The following is a 22245-nucleotide window of genomic DNA, read 5'->3' as shown; positions in this document are numbered from 1 at the left end:
CAGATGAGAGTAGTAAGCTGTCAGGGGTGAAGAATACTTTGAAAAATTATTACAGGCAGCTGTGTTAGACAGAAATATTATAAGCAGTCAGACAGAGCTGGGCCCTCAAAGGACTCAGTGTAGGAGATGAGATACCTTGCAACTGTGTGAGACACACACCTCTTTTGTGTGGGCCAAGCCTCAAAACAAATGATCAAACCAATACACCCACATCCTAAGGATTGGTGTTTTAAATAGGTCTCTATCCCCTGACGAAGCCAAGAGTCACCATTCCAACCTTCTATAGGAAGAGTCACCAGGAACAGTCACCAGTTGCATGCCTGCTTGCTACATGACTCACTTCCCTATTTGTCCCCAATTTAGTCAGTTTTACCTGAGCAATTAATCTCATTGGTTGGCTATAGTTCTGTCCCACCTTAGGCCCATCATGCAAATTCCTGAGTCTTCCCCACCTCAGACCTGCCTCATTTTGCAGTTTTACCCTATAAAAATCCCTGGAAAAGACAGTCTTTGGTAACTCACTTGGGACCCCTTCTGTCTCTCTCACAGAAGAAGCTTTCTTTCTCTCAATAAATACATTGTGCTGTTAACCTCTTAATTTGTTCTTAAAATTCATTCTTTGATTTTAGAGAACTCGAACTCATACCAGACACCTAATAGGCTGGGAGTTTCATTCTCTCGTATCAAAATGACGACACTGTCCCTTGAGCTCTTCAAAACACACATCTGACAGAAGGGAAAAAAACAGATCAGAGGAAAATGGATGCCAGACTTCTTCATAGTCTGTGGTCTAATTACTGGAGGATGTTTCCAAACCAGACCTGCCTGTACTAAAACTACACACACACACAGAAAGGAGCGCCTTCTGCCCAGTGCCTTCCCTGGCGACTTCAGTGGCAAGCAGGAGAGAGAATAGAGAGGAAAAAGCAAGGACAGGAGGAAAGGCGGGGCCTCTAGGAGGAAAAAGGTAAATAAATGCTAGTATCTACCTGCAGAACTTTCAAAGTATGCTTGAAGGTGTTACAGGCAGCTAAATTAGAATATTATAGGCAGTTAAATAAAGCTGGGCCAATGCAGAAAACCAGCTATCTTGCAATTATGGGAGGAAAACAAACACCTGCTTCAGCCTTGGGCTAGATCTCAAGGTAAAAGACAAAAACAAATGCAGCCACACCCTGAGGATAAAGATCAAGGATTGATATTCTAATTAGGTATCACCTTATTACCTTGATCACTTTAAAGAAGCCAGAAGAAGCCATTAACCCAATCCCCACAGCCAAAGGCCCTGTTCCCTGTGTTATGTGACTCACTTCCCTATTGGATCACAATTTAATCAATTTTACCTGAGCAATTACACTGGTAATTTTATTGGACCCCTCTGTCTCTCTCTCAGACAGAAGCTTTTCTTTCTCTCAATTAATACATTCTGCTCTTAACTTCCATTGTTCCTAAAATTCATTCTTCAATTTTAGAGCACATAAACTTGTATGAGAAATCTAGTAGGTTTCTCCTGTATCAAAAGGAAGGGAAGGAAGAAATGGGGAAGGATGAAGGAGGGAAAGAGTCAGCTATGCACAGCGTAATCATGCTCAAAATGTATCTTCTCCAAATAGCCGGAATGTTTGAGTTGGCTTTGTTAAGCTGCCTGAATTTCACAGGTAACAATCCTTCAACACCGCATCCTTCAAAGGTGCCCTTCCCTGTGCCCTTCCAGTTGCTCACACACTGGTGGGAGTTAGAGCTGCCAACTGCCAGCCCCGGGGACACCAAACCGCCAGGGAGGGAAACGGCTGGGCAAAGGGCCCTTTGTGCTCATTCTGCTTTACATAACTTACGACAATGCTCCGAACAGATGCTCACAGATCATGAAGCTACATTTTAAATGAGAAATTCAAACTCAGAAAGGAGAAGCAACTTTGCATAGCACATCTCCGTGACTGGAGCAGCTGTGACCTGAATCCAGTCGTCTGCTCGCTAGGAAAGCACTGACGAGCTCCAGCAATAAAGGCAGAGATCACGAAGCACTGGGCGAAGGACAACCTTGCAGTTTTCCAGTTTGCCGCTGGCATTCACTGCACCCCACTGCTCCGGCCTTCCACCCCCAGACACAATGCTCAAAGTGGTATCTACCATAGAAGTGGTACCTACTCCAAATTCCCCCATTTTTCTCCATATTGGGACTGAAACCAGAGCTTGCACACTGACTTGTGTCCCCAGCCCTCCACATTCCTGATCTACCAGACAGGCTTCTGTGGGTGGGTCTAGGAGCGTGGTACAATTTCACAACCTAACATCTCCACAAAGTGGTTCCTGTCTGCACAGGAGGAAGGCAACCCGGGACAATGTACGCAGTGTTGCTGGAACAGAAGGTCTGCCTGGACCTCTCAAATTCCTCACATTTTTGCAGAAAAGTCTCTCTCAACTTTTCTCCTGCTGACTTTTTGAGATTCATTTACACACACACACACACAGAACATGTCAAAAAGCATCTCAAGTTTTACACAAGCTACATATTTGTGCTCTCTGATTATTTTTAGAGGCCAAGCAAGGCAAAGTGTCCTGACAGACTGATATGATTGACCAGTGACTGAGTCATTCTGGAACAAAGTTCTCCTGAAGTTGATAATAAGAAGCAGGGGATGGGAATTCATAGACTAAGTAAGCAAACTCTGCTTCTAGCTGTTCAAGTTTCTTGCTAGGAGTGCTTGTCTATTATGCAAAGTTTATGAGCCATAGTCATACACAGCTATAGACTACTGCCATCTCCAACACACAGAAGTTACAACTTTAAGCTCCATTAGAACCTAGGACAAATTTCAACATGTATATGGAAAAAGCATTAACTGCTAAATTCACCTCCTCACAAACTTTGCTAACAATTGTCAAGATGAAAGCAGTTACCTGAGTCTGTTAACCAGCTTGGTTTTCAACAATATTTCTTTGTCATTTCTTTATCCCCACTGGCAAACTCTGGTTACTTTGAATAGTTCCTAAATCAGTGACATTCCCGGACTGTCCAGTGCTCTACATCAGATGAAATGACCTGACACAGGCTTCATCAGACTGCACTGATACATAGTCCACATCCATACCCAACTCTCCTAACTTTAATCTTCCAGGTTGGATCATGAGGTTAATAACAGCAGAAACTTGCTCGCTCTCTCTCTCTCTCTCTCTCTCTCTCTCTCTCTCTCTCTCCCTCGCTCTCACATCTCTCTGAACTTAGCATCCCAAATACTGAAACACAGCCTGACTCGAGCTTCCTGTAGAGGACATCATACTTTGGATTTTGTGTGAAAACTGTACTTGTGATTTTCTGCTTCCGTCTCCAATGACAAGCCTGATACCCTAGTTCACCTGGCATCTATGAGGCTCCTGACGATCTCATTTTTACAGAGACAGTGTCCAGAGCTTTTTTTCAGATTATCAAGGAGGGAGGGGTTATAAGAAGGAAAACAAGATTAACACACACTACTATAATTAGTCTTGTAAAGAACGCTAAATAAGCACAAACTCAATCGATTTCCATTTATTAGCTGGGGACCAACAGCAAATCACTTGGCCTCTCTAAAGTCTTGGTTTCCTTTTCTGTAAAACGAAGATGCAACAGCACTTGCCTTTTAAATAAAAGATAAGGTAATCTGCACCAATATTCACTAGTGTGAGCTATATGAATATACTTTAAGATACTAAATAAAAAAGAGACAAATTACATCTCCTGGGGGACAGAGAAACTTGAGGAAGAGGTCTAAGCAGCAGTTATTTTGGGAGGAGTCATCTGCTTCTTCCAAAGCTGGCTGCTGAGTGCACAAGAGTCTGCGAGGTTTTATTTTTGTTTTTGTATCATAATCATGGATTGGACAGATGAGAACAAGAATCAGTGCCACCAAAACAGGGAAGCCCTTTCTCAATGTTAGACCACTAGCATCCGACAAGTGTCAATCTGCGGTAGGCAAAACCATCCAGAGGTTAGAGCTCAGTTTCAAAAGATATCAATAGCTAAACTTAGAAGTGATTTTGATGGCAATGAGAGAATAGTATCTCCTATAGAAAATAATGTTATCTTCCATTTAAGATTACTTCTACAAAGTAGAAGTACAAGGGCCAGTACACAATCAAAAGGAGCCAGGCATAAAGGGGCACCTAACACAATGAATGAAAACTCAGAGAAACACAGCAACAAAATAGATGCTCAAGATATGGATTCAAAGATGTTGAATTTAATGGAAACTTGGAAAGAACTACCCTTGCTCAAAACAAAAGGACTAAAAAACAAGATTGAGAGTTACAAAAGTAGGAAATTATAAAGATAAATCAAATGGATAATTTAGAACTGAAAAGTTAGTTAAGAATAGTTAGGCTTAAAAGTGGTTAAATGTACCTGAAGAAAGTAGTAAATTGGGATGCAGATCAGAATAATCTAAATGGAAAAATCAATAGACAACAGACATGAGATGTAACAGGATCAAACATACATGTAATCAGAGTGCCAAAAAAGAGAAAACTGATGGAAAGCAATATTTGAAAAGACAGGATGAGAAGTTGACAAAATAAAACACAGGTTAAAGAAATTATATTAGTCCTAAACAGGATTTTTTAAAATACACAAATGGACAGGCAAGGTGGTACAGCACTTACAAATACAGCACTTGAGAAGCTCAGACAGGAAAATCACCTTCAGTTTAAGGCCACCTTATGCTACACAAGGAGACCATTTCAAAAAAAAAAAAAAAATCCACAGATATCTTAGTCATAGTAAAACGACAGAAAAACTAAAGTCAAAAAGAAAATCTTAAAAAGCAGTCAGAGAAAAAAAAAAACATACCACCTGCAAAAGAATAACTCAGAGGGACAGCTTACTTCTCCAAAGAATCTATGTAAATCAGAAGGCAATGGGACTGCATCTTCACAGTGCTGTCAACCATTCAGCACAAAAACATCACTCAAGAATAAAAGCATACTGCATACTGAAAGGTTTGGCCCAGACAGGACACTGTAGCCAGGAAAGCCACAACCGGAAGCAGGAAGCCCCATCTTGCCCTGCCCCTAGGAAGTTACCTGTGACGCCATCTTCCCGCCCCTGGGAATTTACATATGGCGCCAAACCTAGGACCAATGGGCTACCTGTGTTTCCCTAATGCCCGCCTTAGGTTCCACCCCAAACCGAGGCTATTTACAGGCCCCCACGCCGCGTGTCCGCTGGAGAGATCACCGGACGCCAGCGGTGGGGTGCCGGTCATCTCTCTCCGTGTTCTCAGAATAAAGGCCGCTTTTTATTTTATATTTCTCATCTTTTGTTAATATTTTTCATCTTTTGGAAATAACTCCTATCATTTGTTGCCGTGACTCGATCGGCAGGCAACTGACTCTTGGGCCACATACCCAGAGTTTCCTCGCCGATAACCAGATAACATCCTGGATTAATCCCGAGCTTTTTCCTCTCCCGAGACGTTCCTGTCGCCAGCCGCCTGCACTCCGCATCGGCCAGACTGATTTCAGGTGAGCACTCCCCGGGGAACTTTTCGCACTGGGCAGCCCCAGTGGAATGTTCTCCCCGTCTGCGTGGGTCTGTGCATTTTCACGTCCTTAGGACCGCCCAGGGCAGGGTTCTTTCTGGGCAAACCTGCGCCCACAAAATCTCTCACGTTCTTTGGGTTCGGATAGCCCAAAGCAGAGATTTTTGGGACCGCCCACACTGAAAGAATGCCTCACTTCCCTTAAAGCCTTGCGCTTTCACGGGCAAAACTGTTACTGATCCCACGTAGACTCCATTCGTAAATCTCAGTGACGACTGGAGTTTACGGTTTGGAACCGTTCCGCCGTGTGGTACCACAAATAAGTGACGACTTTTTCTGGACCTCCGGTTTTTTTTCTTGCCTGAATCAGTCATGGGGAACATATTTTCTAACTCCCAAAAGACGCCTTTAAAATGCCTAATTTCCAATTTACGTACTCTAAAACTTAAAGGTACCATAAAAACTAAACAACTAACTTTTTACTGCCAGGAGGTCTGGCCAACCTACCCGCTTATCGGCAAGCCTTGGCCTCGGCAAGGAACATTTGACCCCTGCATTCTCAGGAACTTGTATGATTTTTGTCAAGCTGGCAACAAGTTATTAGAACTCCCTTATGTCCAAGCCTTTCTTATTCTGAGAACACGCCCATCTCTCATTAAGTCTTGTGCTCCAGCTGAGATACTTTTAGCTAAGTCTACTGCGCCGCAAACTTTTCTGCCCTGCCCTCCGGTGTTTTCACAGCCACCGCCTGCCTACCACCAAACTCGTTCCCTGCCGTTACCTCCCGCTGGACCACTCTCTCCTTCCCCTATGCCTGATTCTCTCAGCAGCTCTAATCCCTCTCTGTTGCAGATACCTCCCGCTGTGCGATCATCTCCCTCTCCACCTTCCAGGACCCATAACTCTCCCAGCAGCTCTAATCCCTCTGTGTCGCAGTTATCTCCCGATGTTCAATCCTCTCCCCCTCCGTCTCCAGGGACCCATAACTCTCCCAGCGGCTCTGATCCCTCTGTTAGTGCTTCCTCTCAGTCTCCGACTTCTTCCGAGAATTCTCTATCCCCTACAGCATTCTCACCGCCCGCCCACCATACTAGGTCTCGGTCGCTATGTCCTTCCAGCAGGTCGCGTGATTGTTCCAGCTTGCGCGGGGAACAGTCGCCATGTTCCAACCCTCTGCCACGTGGCATGGCGCCGCCATGTTCCAGAGGGCCACATGACGACAGGGCGCCGCCATATTCCCAGGCACCGCCATGTTTCGGGACACGTGACAGGGCGCCGCCATGTTTCCAGGGCCCTCACTGTCAACAGGCGTCTCCTTGTGGCTCCTCTTGTGAACTACAACAGCCGCCTTGTTGCAGTGCACATGACGCTTCATTGTGCTGCCGACAGCAGTCCTCTAGCTGCAAGGCACACAGTGAGACGCCATCTGCTCGTGTTTCCCAGGGTGACCGGCAGCAGCTCTGTAGCCGCTCTACAGATGATTGCTCACATGCGCCTACCGGAAGGATGGCTGCTCAGTGGCCCTCTGCTCCGGAATCTCCTCAGGCTCTGCTACCGCTTCGGGAGCAAGCTGGCCCCAAGGAGCTTGTTAACATCCATGTGCCTTTTTCCGTTTCTGATCTATCTCAGATCACCCTTAAATTAGGTAGCCTCTCTGTTGACCCACAGAATTATATCAGGCAATTTAAATTTATTACTAATTGTTATGATTTACATTTTAAGGACGTTTATAATGACTCTGGGCCTATAGCTGTGCCAGAGCAGGTCAAGCGTACTAACTATAACAAACTTTTAAAACAGGTCCAGAAAGCTAATCAAAACCCAGCTGTGTTCCTAAATTGGCTTTCTAATCCTCACGCCCTGCAAGCAGTTCCAGCTTTGCGCACTGTGTCGGGCCGCCTCCCAGCCCCTCCCCCATGCGCCGTCCCAGCCCCTCCCTCCCCCATGCGCCGTCATCGCCGCCGCTGTCACCTTACACGTTTCCGGGGGCAGTCCGAGCCCGCCCCTGCGCGCTACATCCCAGCGCTTGCCCCACCTACTGGGCGTGCTCTGCCGGAGCACCGTGAAACAGCAGCTCAGCGGCTCTGCTCAGGCATGCTTTTTTACAATTTGGCTCCGCTCAAAAGATGCTTTTATTACAATTCTCAAACCATTTAATCAAGGTTATTGGCCACCTGATAATTTTACCAGCCTTGTTTATCAATCAAAACCTTCACCAATCTCCTGTTTAACAACTAAGGTAATAAATTTCCTTTTTGCTGGGAACCACTAGCTCTCTTTCAAGACAAGGGTTTTCTTCAAAGTTTTATTTTATTTGTCTTGGTTCATACTACTGCAAATAACAACTTTAAAAGTAAATGTGTTCAGAATTTGACAGTATTAGATCAGTTTTGATTTATTCATAAGATTGCTAAACCTTTACTGCAAAACGTTTCCATTAAAGCCTTGTTTGGCAGACTAAAGCTTTGTTAATTCTACGTGTCACCCTATAAAAAAAAAAGTGATATTCCTGCATATTTACTTAATTCTACTATAGTCCAAATCCCAAACAAAAAGACAAAACTTGACCTTCAAACCTTATAGAGATCTTAATATGGTTTTTCATATTTTTAACACTTGTGACACTTGGAGTTCTGAGACAGGTAAACCTACACAAGGTGGAGCTGCCTGCCCCCTCCATGGACCACGCTCAAATGCAGCAGAAGATACTGGACAAGAAAATGCCCCATCCTGGCATTCTTTGAGACCTTACTCCAGGGCCGCTGGACTGTCCTAGCCACCAGAGAGTGGGTAAGCCATCCTAAGTTCTAGCCCTCACAGGAAATGTCGACACTGCCAGATTCGTCACCGACAGAAAATCGCTGCTGGAGGCTGAGGGGGTTCAGGGCAACAACAGCCCCCTTTAAGGTGTCTGTCTCAGATTCCAAGTCGCACTACAGTCTCAGGTAAGACATTCTCTATATTTGTGGACATAGAGGCCATATATACAGAGTTCTTCCTGAGTATTCAGGCTGCTATATTAAGTCCTCAGTCTCTATGATGGGGTATTGATGGTCAACCTATGCCATTTATAAACAGGGCCTATTTTGTGCAGGTCCCAGTCCTAAATCTTAAAATGCCTTTTATACAGGCTAACTTAGACACACTGAGGCCTCAACAGCTTCCACCTGTTGTCGCTGGTGGACCCTTCCTCAGTGATATAGACCACCCCCTTCCTATTTTATTCACCAATTTCTCAGGTAACCCTGGTCAAGACTCACAGATACGTTTTTGTCTTCTCACTTGGTTTATACTTTCTCAGGATACATAAAAGCCTTTCTCATACTTGCTAAAGTTCTGTTACAGCAAATCATTCCAAGGACTACAACCAGGTTACAGTGACCCATGCCTAAATCAAAGTTGCTGGACTGCCATCCTGATTTCACATCACTCAGGCTAAGAGGTGCCCTTCCAACCCTAAATCTGATCATTCTGAGTGGTCATCTCATCTTCTGTCGCCTACTCGTCTCCGTCTCACAAAGGCCTCGCAGCCACAGTTAACAGGCTAAGTCATGTTTTGTTATCCACTTTGGTTCCTAATTTTTTACATTTTATTAATGATCATTTTTACAGCAGGACTCTTTAGCAGTATTGCCTACAGACTCCAACATCATGCATACCAGAGACAAGCCTCACCAACCTACCGTCTTAACTTTTATGCTTTCAGATGGGGGAGTAATCACCTCTCATAACTCCACTCCTCCTAACCCCATGTTTAATTTTCAGAATTCTGCCTCACCGTGGAAATGTTTCTACCTCAACATGGTCCTGATAGAATGATATGTCTAAATCAAAGGCACCTTTCCCTCTACCTCACCTGGGTCCTTAAATATGACAGTGCCATGTCTCCTCATAACATTTTGTCTCTTTGTTTTTCCAGTCTGACATACGTGCATTCACCAGTGAAGTTGTCCTGGCCAAACACCTGGCACCAGCGTCTACCTGGGCATCAACCTTCATCCCGTCGACTCCCCTAGGCTCCAGTACAGCGCCCTTTGCCAGCAGGAAGTAGTTAAAGAGAGAAATCTTCGCCCCATTTCATAATAATAACCATAAGACGGGATATGAAAGGTTTGGCCCAGACAGGACACTGTAGCCAGGAAAGCCACAACCGGAAGCAGGAAGCCCCATCTTGCCCTGCCCCTAGGAAGTTACCTGTGACGCCATCTTCCCGCCCCTGGGAATTTACATATGGCGCCAAACCTAGGACCAATGGGCTACCTGTGTTTCCCTAATGCCCGCCTTAGGTTCCACCCCAAACCGAGGCTATTTACAGGCCCCCACGCCGCGTGTCCGCTGGAGAGATCGCCGGACGCCAGCGGTGGGGTGCCGGTCATCTCTCTCCGTGTTCTCAGAATAAAGGCCGCTTTTTATTTTATATTTCTCATCTTTTGTTAATATTTTTCATCTTTTGGAAATATCTCTATCATTAGTAATCACCTCTCATAACTCCACTCCTCCTAACCCCATGTTTAATTTTCAGAATTCTGCCTCACCGTGGAAATGTTTCTACCTCAACATGGTCCTGATAGAATGATATGTCTAAATCAAAGGCACCTTTCCCTCTACCTCACCTGGGTCCTTAAATATGACAGTGCCATGTCTCCTCATAACATCTTGTCTCTTTGTTTTTCCAGTCTGACATACGTGCATTCACCAGTGAAGTTGTCCTGGCCAAACACCTGGCACCAGCGTCTACCTGGGCATCAACCTTCATCCCGTCGACTCCCCTAGGCTCCAGTACAGCGCCCTTTGCCAGCAGGAAGTAGTTAAAGAGAGAAATCTTCGCCCCATTTCATAATAATAACCATAAGACGGGATATGAAAGGTTTGGCCCAGACAGGACACTGTAGCCAGGAAAGCCACAACCGGAAGCAGGAAGCCCCATCTTGCCCTGCCCCTAGGAAGTTACCTGTGACGCCATCTTCCCGCCCCTGGGAATTTACATATGGCGCCAAACCTAGGACCAATGGGCTACCTGTGTTTCCCTAATGCCCGCCTTAGGTTCCACCCCAAACCGAGGCTATTTACAGGCCCCCACGCCGCGTGTCCGCTGGAGAGATCGCCGGATGCCAGCGGTGGGGGTTGCCGGTCATCTCTCTCCGTGTTCTCAGAATAAAGGCCACTTTTTATTTTATATTTCTCATCTTTTGTTAATATTTTTCATCTTTTGGAAATAACTCTATCACATACAACTGCAGACAACACGGAAACTGAGAAAACTACCAGGAGACCAGCAGGCTCAACTCTCGCTAAAGAAAGAGCAGGAGCATTTTTTAGTAGAAAAGTGATTCCAGATAAAGGTGGAACAAGAAACACAGTAAAAATGGTAAACATGTGGAATTCCAACTGAATATGGACTTTTCAAAGTAGCTGTACTGACCTTGGGTTGAAATGTTAAGAATTAAGAGATACAATGATAGTGTATAATGGAGGGTGAAGGTAAACAGAGTGAAAGTATTCCATGGCCCTTTCATAATCCAAGGAAAAAATCAAAATGTCTATTAATATAAAGAAGTTCCAAGTGACGACATTGTTTGATAAGTAAAATACGCTTTGTAATTTCCAGAGTAACCACTGAAAGAATAGTGAAATCAATATAAAACTTCTAGCTAAGTCTTTAACCAATGTACATTAAAAATAGAAACACTGTATCCCACCAAAATATTGGATAAGTAGAAAAAAATAGAAAACACTTAATAAAATAGTAGGTTTAAACCAAATTGCTGGTATATTAGTAATTCTGTCAAGAGGCCAAGATTTTCAAAATGGATTAAGAAAAACAGCTATGTTATTTACAAGACAATCTAAAACAGAGGTTACATAAAGGTCAAAAGTACACCTATAAAGTTACCATACAAACACTAACTCTGTAATCCCAGCTCTCAGGACAATCTCTATAATCCCACCACTAAAGTAAGAGGACCTCCCAGTGTGAATCCAGCCTGGGGCCCTTAACCAGTTCAAACCTGAACTACACGGCAAAATCGCCAAAATCGTGTCTTAAAAAAAAAAAAAAAATGCAAAAAAAAAAAAAAAAAATCCCGCAAATAACCAAATAAATATTTTGTAATAGTAATAATGAGATGTTAAACAATTTTAAAGATATAGGAGAAAAATTTCATTATGATAAAATGCTCAATTCGCTAGCAATATTATAAATGTATGACAATAATATAAAACCATATAAAAATTTAAGAAACTATATTAAGAATAGTAAAATCAAAATTATGATAAAAAATTGAATATAACTATAATTATGGAATCAGAAAATTTAAAATTAAGATAAGGAATAATCTGATCACATACCAAGCGATTAAATGAATGTAAATAAACCATTTACACAGCAACTGCAAGATACATCTTTTCAAGCAGAACAAGCCGACATTTTTTTTCGACTACCAGCAGGACATGAAAAGTCTTAGTAAATTTCAAAGCTCTAAAATCCTGTAAAATAAGTCTATGGTTTCTGACTGCATTAAAATAAATTATCAACATGTTTGAAAATTAAGAACTCCACATCTAAGCAATTCAAGATCAAGATGAGAATAGAAAGAAGCTACATATCAACATTTGGGGAATGCTGAAAAAGCCCTACTTAGACACAAATATATATGGTTCTAAAAATGCACATACTTTATTAAGAAGGCTAAAACCCAATTAATTATCATTTTTAAGACAATTTACATCTTTTTTTTTTTTTTTTTTGGTCTTTTTCATTGTTATAGGTACCGGGGATTGAACTCACAACCACCTGCTTGTAAGGCAGGTGCTTATGCTGCTGAGCTAAATCCCCAGCCCCAAGACAATTTATATCTTAAGGAACAATAAAGACAAAAGCAGAAGCTGGGCATGGTGGTGCACACCTCTAAATCTATTACTTGGGAGGCAGAGGCAGGAAAATCTCAAGTACCAACCTATAGCAAAAAAAAGGAAGAAAGGAAAGAGAGAGAGAGAAGGGGGGTGGAAGGAGAGGGAAAGAGAGAGAGACAGAGACAGAAAGAGACAGAGAGAGAAGACAGGGTAATACCTATAATCCCAGCACTGGGATTACACGTGAGAGGGTGAGGCAGAAGGATCACAAATTGATCCCAGCCCAGGCAACTTAGGAATTTAGTGGGATCACTCAAAATTTAATGAACACAGCAAAGGGTTGAGGATGTAGCCCAGAGGGAAGCCCTGGGTTCAATCCCCAGTATGGGGGAAGGGTGGCACTGTGGGCAGGAGAGAAAGGATCACAATTAATGAAACAAAATAAATATACAACAGAAAAGGTCAATAGGTCTATAAGTTAACTCTTTTAGAAAAAGACACAAGACTGATAAATTCCCAGAAAAAGAAATTAAGAAAATTTCAAATAACCGATACTGGAAAATTTTTTTTAAAGGCACTATTTCCTCCTGCAGACATTCAAATATGACAATACCATTAACAAACTTATGGAAATATATTTGAATATCTAGATGAAAAGGGAAAACCTAGAAATATACAATGGTAAAACAGAGTAAAAGCCATGTTTAAAAATGTTTGAATATATAATTTCATGGTCATGAGTAAAAAAAAAAGTTTGAATAGTTCTTTAATATACAAGAACTGAAAATTTAAAACATTCCCTGGAGAAAACTTCAAGGCCAGACAGGCCCACCGATGAATTCTACCAAGCAGGTAAGGGTGAAATAATACTGTTATGACACAAACCCTATAAGAACACAAAAATCCTAAGAATTGGACAATGATATTAATAATCATATAGAAAGAATACTGTATCACAGTCAAATTGGATTTTATATATGCAAGTTTGATTAAACACTTCATAATAAAAGTCATCACAGGAACAAAATACAAGATCATATTTCAACAGACATAAGAAAAAGCATCTGAAAAAATCCAACATCCATATAATCAAAGTCTTGACAAACTAGGACAAACTAGGAAAAACAACTCCTTTATAATCCACAAAAATAATCATAATTAATGACGATCAATCATCATGATGTACTGCAAACATGTATGAATAAAAATAAAAATCTGAAAGAAAATGATGAGCAAAGTTTAAAGTCTTTCAAATCAGGAAAGGGAAGAAGATATATACAATTATCACAATAATGCACCCTTGTGCATGAAATCTTAGCATGTGAAGAAAGAGGAAGAAAAAATTTTAAAAGCGTACAGATTAGAAAATTATCAGTATTATTAGATAATATGGCTGAATACATAAAAACTACAAAAGAATCTACGGTGAATTATTAGAATTCACACAATTCATTTGTTGCTTTAGCTATGTTCAGGATACAAGATAAATATACAATGTATTTCTATATCCCAATAAAATAGAATTAGAAAATGAATTTTTAAAAAGACATAATATACAACAGAATGAAAAATATTCAATACCTAGGAATAAATCTAATAAGATGTATAAGACCTCTACATGGAAAACTATGAGATCTTGAGACACTTAAAAATATAATTAAATAGGAACATATAAAGTTCATGAACTGAAAAACTCCAATAATGCTATAAATGATTCTTCCAAAACAGATGTATAGATTCAATATAATTTCAATTCAAAATTCCAACAGTTTCCAAATCCTTTGTTCTGTGTTGGTTTGCTTTGTTAGATCTAAATACAATGACTCTAAAACATGGTATAAATGTAAAAGTCAAAGAATAGCCAAGAAACTTTAAAAAACAAAGAACAAGGTAAAAGGAATTGAACTATTGAATATAAATTCTTACTATAAAATGACAGTTTGGCATCAGTACAAGAATATACTAACCAACCAAAGAGACAGACCAGAAAGCCCAAAACAGACCACCCACATTCGGATCATTTATTTATAATAAAGAGGCCTTTGTTGTATCTGGGACAGAAATAGTTTTCCTAATAAATTAGGTTGCTTCAGGAGCATGTCCAAAACACAAATTTTTAAAATAAAACCTGGTCTTTAACTCTATGCAAAGATTAATTCCCAGTGAATAGTAGATATAAACTTGGGAGTCAACACTTGTAAAGATCTTAGAAGATAATCTTAGAGCCCTAGAGGAGAGAAAGATCTACTGACCAGAACATAGTAAGACACTAACATAAAGGAAACCAAATCTCTGAAGGATCCAGATAGTAAAGTTTTAAAAACCTCCTGCCTTTAAGAGACAGACTAGGCAAAGAGGAGAATGATTTTACCATATGCTTAACCAATGGGCTCACAACCAGAAAATTATAACAATTCCCACCAATCAGTAAGAAAAAGACAAAGCATTACAACTAGAAATGGGCAAGAGACTTGAACAGCCACATCATAAAATATTTCAAATGGCCAATAAAGACATAGGCGAAGGTACTCCACATTTCACCAGTCGGCACAAAAACACACTAAACCCACAGGGCACTATGACTGTGCACCTGGCATCATGGCTAATGTGACAACGTCTATGCTGGCAAGGACAAAGAGCAAAGGACACCTTCTTTGCTGCTAATATACTGGTACGACCGCTTTGCAAACGTTTTGCAGTTATCTAACAAACCCAATGCTACACATGTTCTATAAACTAGCAATTCTTCATTTGGCTATGGACCAATCAATGCCCACAGGTGCCATGAAATCTGCGTGAGAATGACCACAGCCATGGTATCCAGGCTGCCACCAAATGGACCGTGGAGAGGCACTCTGGCAACACACCAGGCAAACAGCGGACAACTCAGCTACAGTGCGTTCATGTAGCAGCTTCCTGCACAGCAAAGAAAAGTGGACAAACCAGAGGCACAAGCAGCAGTGTCTGTGAATTCCACAAACTCAGCGCTGAGCAAAAGGATCCAGACACACATGAGCACTCTAGTCTTCTTGTCTCAAAAAAAAAAAAAAAAAAAAAAACCTCAAATCACACTGTATTTGGGGATGTGTTATTTCTTGAGAAAATGCAATAAAATCAAGGCCGTGTTTATGCAAACTCTCACAATGGTTTTCCCCTTTAGGGCAGCCTGCGAAGCACACGAGTTGTAACTTTCCGTCTGCTCTTTTAACCTGGTATAGAGAAGCACAGGAGTTGTAACTTTCCGTCTGCTCGGTGTTGTAGCAGGGTGTTGATTTTACCACAGATGTGACTGCATCCTACACCTTACTTTGTGCACTTGTCTGCATGCTTATGAAATCCCCATTAAAAGGGATTAAACGAACTAAATGCATGTACAACAGAAGGCTTAACTACATAGCGTATGAAACTGGGAGCAAAACAGCTTTTTACTTTTTTAAATCACGAAATGTCTTCCCTTTGGCCCAGCACTTTGAACAGACTCTACGCTAACATCTTCCGAAGCATCGTCCTGGGCACACATGGAGCACCTGTGGCCAGTGCACCTAGGACAAGCTTCCCAATATCTGTCACCATCCATTTGCTGAGCAGACTCCTTACTGCCTCAGTCCAGGTATTGTAAAAGTCCCGAGTTCTTCCAGGTAATCAACAACTGACACCTCACCCGCTACCCCCACCCCCTCTTGTTGTCCATTCCCCTCTTCTGTCCTCAGCTCAAGCCTCACTTTCTCAGGGACTATTTCCTTTGCCTCTGGCTCCGCCCCGAGGCTGCTGGTCCGCAGATGGCAGGTACACTGGTCTTTTTCAACTGGCTCCACCTCCCACATCCCAGAAGGCTGATCCTGAGGGACCACACGGCCTGGCTCCCCTGTCCAGCTGGCTTCTGCCGAGCTCTGCTTGTGGACGAAACAGGAGAAGCTGAGCGGCTAGGAGAGGAGGCGTCAGGGCCTGTCCACTCCTCTCCCAGGAGACAGCCACCCTGGGAGAGGAGTGGACAGGCTCTGACGCCTCCTCTCCTAGCCGCTCAGTGGCCTCCTCTCCTAGCCGCTCAGTGTTTGTTGACAGGCTGAGTTCTTCCTCTCAGGCTCCAGCGTTCATGGGCTCCAATGACATCATCCTGACTTCTTGCTTTTCCTCCCCACTGCTACGCCTTTCATTGAGTCTCATAAGCTTGCCTCCATCTTCCTGAGTTACCTTTTCACTAAACTCTCTCCATTTGAACTGGACAAGATTCTGCTTTTTGCTGGGACCCCACACAGCAGCAATTTTACATTCATGTGATTATTTCATCAACATCTATCTTCTGCTACGCTGTGATTTTCATGAACTGGCACTGCAGAGACTGTCAACAAATACTTAATGAACTAGCAAGTCAATGATGAATGAATAACCTCACATTAGGATCAAAACATACTACATATAGTACAAAGATTTCTGAAATGTTCCTGTTATGCTTGACGTGAAACAGAACTATTAGACCAAGCAGTCTACCTCTGTGGGTTAAAACTAGCTCTTGTTGGCAGGAATATCTGGACTCATGAACATAATTTTAACTACTCCAGAAATAAATGCAGTAATTGTGAGCTCTAAATTTGAAAGATATAATTTTATCTACCTGAAATAAGTTATCATTGCAAGAGTCTAAGTGGTGAACTACTCAGTAGACTGTAGTCTGTTACAGCTGTAAGTATCATAGAAACACAAAAGAAATCTCCACACCCTGAATTTTTCATATTTTATTGCACATGGCCAGGGACAATAAATATTTACTGGTTACTGGTACAGGAGGGGTAACTCCAGCTCACACTGTTTTTTCTTGCTAAACTATTTACTTAGGTTTACTAGTGAATGATCTAGATTGATACCAGTATTCGACACACAAGTTATACCAGTTAAATAACTAGTAGTAAACTGAGGTTTACCAGTTAAATAACTTCTACAAAATGATCTAGAAAACTGTGATTCCCACACACTGGTCAGTATTTCCATAATGGAGTCAGAAGCTCTACAGCTTTTCTCTCTCATAATAGAAAAAGGTGCCAAAAAATACTAAGATTACTCAGAGGCCACCTGGTATATTAGCAAAACCTTTCAAACATATGCTAGTATATGCTACATCATATAACACTTGCACTTTAATCTTCAGAAAACTAGTTTATATATAGCATAATCACAATGAAATACATACTATATCAGGAATTTTTATTCCATAACATGGCACTGTAAAACAATTTACCAAGCATGCCAATTCTTTGAGGATGATATTGTCTCAATTTTGAAGTCACCGATGGTCATCTTTTTGCTTCAGTTTACTTTCCTAGTTAAAAGTTCCATCTTCTACAGACTTTCACTAGAATCAGTATCCCCGTTCTGTTTATTCTCTCAGGGAGGTCCAATTTCTTTAGTATGGTAAGAATTCCATATGATTTATGGTCTCCCACCAGGCAAATTAGTTAATCCAGGAAGATCCTTGTAACACAGCACTACTTGGGGCACGGGTCTGAGAGATCGTTTATTCTGAACCTTATGACAAGACTTCAGTTATCAATAATACCACGTAGGAAGCTTTGGAAAAGAAGTGGCCAAGTTGAATGTGTTATAATGCAGTTAACACCGCCAGTTCTTTTTACAACCAGAATCAGAAAATTTGCTTTGTTTTGTCTAATGAGGTGCAAAAAAAGAATTTCTTTTTCCTTACTCATTCTCTCCGGTCATAACTAATACAGGAAATGACCACATCAGCTCCTACTGATTGCTTTCTTGGAAACAAAAGAGCATTTTGTACCTAGTCCAGCACTTGCACATAAAGACAGTGAACTAAAAATTAACCATCCTCCATTCTTCTCCATATTTTTAAAGGAGGGAGGGGGAAATACTGCATTCAGTCCTTAAGGAAAAATACTTCCCCCTCCTCGCCCCAGACTCACTCTTCCCCATCTTCATCCACGTCACCCACCAACGGGGCGCCCAGGACGCGCAGAGCCCACCACCAGGCAGAGTCCTAGAGAAAACAAGCATCCCTGGCCCAGCCTGAAAATCACGACTCCGCAGCCTTCCACACCCCGGGCGGGACAGGCGCGCAGGTCCCCGGGGACCGGGCGGCGTCCTCGGTGCCCGCAGCCCGGGGCGCGCTCGCCCTCAGGGACGCGCCGGGGTCCTTACCCGCCAGTCCTCCGCCGCCGCCACCGTCGCCGGCGTGCCCCTTCCTCCGCTGCAGGATGAAGTACGGGTTGGCCCTCTCGGTGACCCATAGAGCATTGGCCAGCAGCACCTCCTCGGGGTTCACCCACATGGTCCCGGCCGCCGCGGGCGGACGCACAAAGGGGCGGCGGGCCGGGTCCTGCGCACACGGGCGCGCACAGGAGCGCGCTCCGGGCCACTCGCGCGCCCGCCCGCCCGCCAGGAGCGGCCCCCGCGGGGGACTTCACCAGCGGCCGGCCCGCGGCGTCCGGGCCACCACACAGCCCCAGCGGGCGGCCTGGCACGAGGGCGAGGACGCGGGCCCGGCGAGCAGCATCCTCCCCGCGGCCGCGGACGCCCAGGCCCGGTGCTCGCTCGCCCGGCGCGGCCCACGGCGGCAGGAGGATGCGGCGCGGCTCCGGACCAGGCCGGGCTGAGCTGGGGTCCGCCGAGCCCGGGGCGCTTCGGTCTCTAGCTGCCCAGCGCCCCGGAGATCACCGCGATCGCGCGCTGGAAGGGCGCTCCGGACACTGCGAATGAATGACGACAGCGCCGCTCGCTCGGGGCGCGCCCGGCTGGCAGCAGCGCTCTGGGACGCGGGTCCTTCGCAGGCGGCTTCGAGGGCGCTTTCGGGGTTCCCTGTGCGGCGCCCCGGGCCCCACGCCCATCCCAGCGGGGAGGACGCTGCCGGCCCGCGCGAGCGTGTCTGCGCGCCTGCTGCGTCTCAGGCCGACGCTGTGTGGGACAGCGCCACCCCTCTTCCCGGGAGCCGCGTATCCAGGTTCCAGATCTGGAGGTGGGGAGTCGGAAGTGGACGCAGCCAATGGTTGCCGATGTTTTTGTTTCCTGCATCCCTAGGGCGAGTCATGCGCTAAACTTGTCACCGCCCGTGGCCCCGCCTCCTCTCCTTTCCATTGTAATTAAAGCGGCCGGGCTAAGTGCATTACATCACTGCTTGCCTTGACCTGGAGGGCACGAGCCTGAGCGAAGCTGGAAGCAGCCCAGAAGCTAAGACTAACTAATTCACACTTACAGCTGTTTTTCCAGGTCGGACGTTTGGACCTTTGAGGATGGAGCATGGCAGAATTGAGAGATCTATCCGCAATTAATAGATGGATTCATATTTTTAAAAGAAAGTGAAATCAGAGGCACACAAAACAGACGGCTTAACCCCTGGACGGTTTCACTTTCCTGCCTACCGAGAGTTCCTGTGATCACAGTCTATCCTGCTATCTGATGACCTTTGGTTCACTCACCGTGCTGATTCAAGAGGAGCTTGAAAAAGGCTGCCTTCCCCAGATGACTGGAGATGTCGCCAGAAAGCTTTATCCAGAAACCTTGAACAGTCGTGGAGCATTCCTCTTTCCAAATGAACAAAGCGTTCACAAGACGTTTTTCTGTCTTGCTGTGGTTTAAATGTGTCCTTAGGAAATTTAGGTTTTAAGGGTGGGGTCCTTAGAAGGTGTTTATGTCTGCGGGCTCCACACTCCTGAAAGGGATTAGGACCAAATAAAAGAGACTTGCCCAGCAGCCCTGGGCTAGTTTGCCCTTCCCTATCTTGTGAGGTTGCAAAAGCCTCCTTACAGATGTGGGCACAGTGATGGTGGATTTAGCCTTCAGAATGCGGCAGAATACATTTCTGTTCTTTAACATAGCCTCAGGTATTTTATTATAGCGGCACAAATGGATTAAGATGTGCGTGAACTTCACAATTGTAGCTGTGGTTCCCAGAATTAGTTCAGGGCCGGGCCACATCCACCCAGCTGAGGCCGCCCCTGCAGCTGCTGGTTCCCTTTCCCTACATGAGGACCACTTGGTGTAGGAGGGCCCCTTGCATTGCTGCACGGACTGATCTTCCTGCCCCTTTGGAAACTAGAATAGACTTCTAGGCATTTTGCAAAAGTCACATGTTTAACACTAAGTCAGAAAAGTCGCTTGGCCCTGCCAGTCATTGCATAATGACTTAAGGAAATAAAATCCGCAAATAAAAACAACAATAATGGGTATTACTAATCATGCATTATAAAATAACACACACGTGTTTACATATGTATAACTTTTAATATTTTTAACTACTTTCATAGATGCTCTTTCATTTTACTGACTGGCATATTAAAAAAAAAAATACTCTTACTTGACCTGTGTTTATACTGATCAAACTTGTGGCTTCACACTAACACCTCTTCCCTGCCCCAAAGTGTAAATTTAACTTAGCCTTTTAAACTCTGATGGTACTAAACTGTTATAGTATTTACTGGCACAATTCAAGCATTTGTTCAACACACACACACACACACACACACACACACACACACACACATTCTTTCCCATTCTTTCCCTTGGTGGGCGTTGAACGCAGGGTTTCTTGCAGCAAGTGCTCTACCATTAGTGAAGTCCTCAGCCCGTTTTTACTTTTTTTTTTTTATATTGAGATAAACACTCTAAACTTCCCCGTCTGGTTTTGAGCCTGTGATCTTCTTGCTTCAGCCTACCAAGTAGTTGGGATTATTGGAGTGCACCACTACACTCCATTTTACAAATAATAAGTGAATGTCAACTATAATTCCTGGAGAAAAAAGAGAACATACAAAAATTCCTGCTTTTGTGAAAATTAAAACATGAAATTAATACCAAAAGCCATTTAAAACTTGCCAGGTGTGTTGGCACATACCTGTGATCCCAGCACTCAGGAGGCTGAAGCAGAAAGATTGTGGTGAATTCCAGGCTAGCCTGGGCTGCACAGCGAATTGCAGACCAGCCTGGACTGCACAGTGGAACTCTGTCTCAAAAAAACTTAAAAAACAAGCAACCGTATCAACCTTACAAGAATGTGCTTTAAGAATAAGAGGAAAGAAGAAATGTCTTTAAATGCTTCTTTTCTTTTTCTTTCTTTTTTTTTTTTCCGGAAGAATGAGAGCATGTTTTCATGAAGCCGGGGCTGCTAGAATTGTAATGAATGGTAACAATCTATAGTAGAAGACCTTTGCAAAATATGAGAGAAATGGTGACTTGCTGGTCTCATACTAGTAACTGTCTTATTAAAATGTGACTTTGTAAAAAAAAAAAGTCAAACATACTGGAGCTAGATATGACATAAGAGAGCCTAATTAATCTAACTGGTTCCTCTAGAAATAGATGAAGATGTTTTAGCTTCTATTCATTCTCATTGGTTCCAAACCACTCGAAGAGGAGGGACAGTCCAGCAGGGAGGGTAGGGGTCAAATGTGTTATTGTATATCTATCTCTGTGTCTTCCCGAGAGTTCCACTTCCCCTTTTTGGAAAGAATCAAACCACCCCAGGTTCTGACATCCTGGCCCTAGAGCAGTTAAACTGGCCCACTGCTGAGTGGCAGATGGGACTAAGGGGAATGAAGGAGGGTAGTGATTTTGTCTCCAGCAGTTCTCACCCCCGATCCTGCAGTTTGCCTTGGTGTGTTTTCCTCCTAATCTTGCTTCTTTCCAATATCCTAAGTCCTCTGTGTTGCTTTCTTGGGATTTACCCCAACTCTTGGAAATATCAGGGAGTGTTGGCACTTTTTTAGTTCTGTCTAGGCAAATTCAGTGCCCACTCCTTCAGGACCTAGTTCTAGAAGTAAGGACAGGAACACTGCATGAAACATTCATCTTGCTAGCACCCTGCTGTCCCAGGCGGCGTGATCGGCCAATGGAGACTCCATTCTATTGCAGCAGACGGAATTCA

General features: G+C 43.6%; 1 protein-coding gene across 1 annotated transcript in view; it reads right to left on the bottom strand.

The window, feature by feature from the left end:
* The window catches only part of Tbc1d9 (TBC1 domain family member 9), a 109849-nt gene extending 91169 nt beyond the window's left edge, over positions 1 to 18680 (bottom strand). The window contains exon 1 of the mRNA XM_063260837.1: positions 18528 to 18680. Coding sequence (XP_063116907.1) covers positions 18528 to 18657 — 130 coding nt within the window. The 5' untranslated portion in view covers positions 18658 to 18680. The remainder of the gene's footprint in view (positions 1 to 18527) is intronic.
* Between the last annotated feature and the right edge of the window lie 3565 nt (positions 18681 to 22245).

This window comes from Cavia porcellus, unplaced genomic scaffold (assembly GCF_034190915.1).
Source record: "Cavia porcellus strain 051 isolate PalLab524CR breed Dunkin Hartley unplaced genomic scaffold, mCavPor4.1 scaffold_14, whole genome shotgun sequence".
Taxonomy (NCBI): Eukaryota; Metazoa; Chordata; class Mammalia; order Rodentia; family Caviidae; genus Cavia; species Cavia porcellus.
The sequence above is the reverse complement of the archived record's forward strand: the minus strand, read 5'-3'. Positions and strand labels throughout refer to the sequence as shown.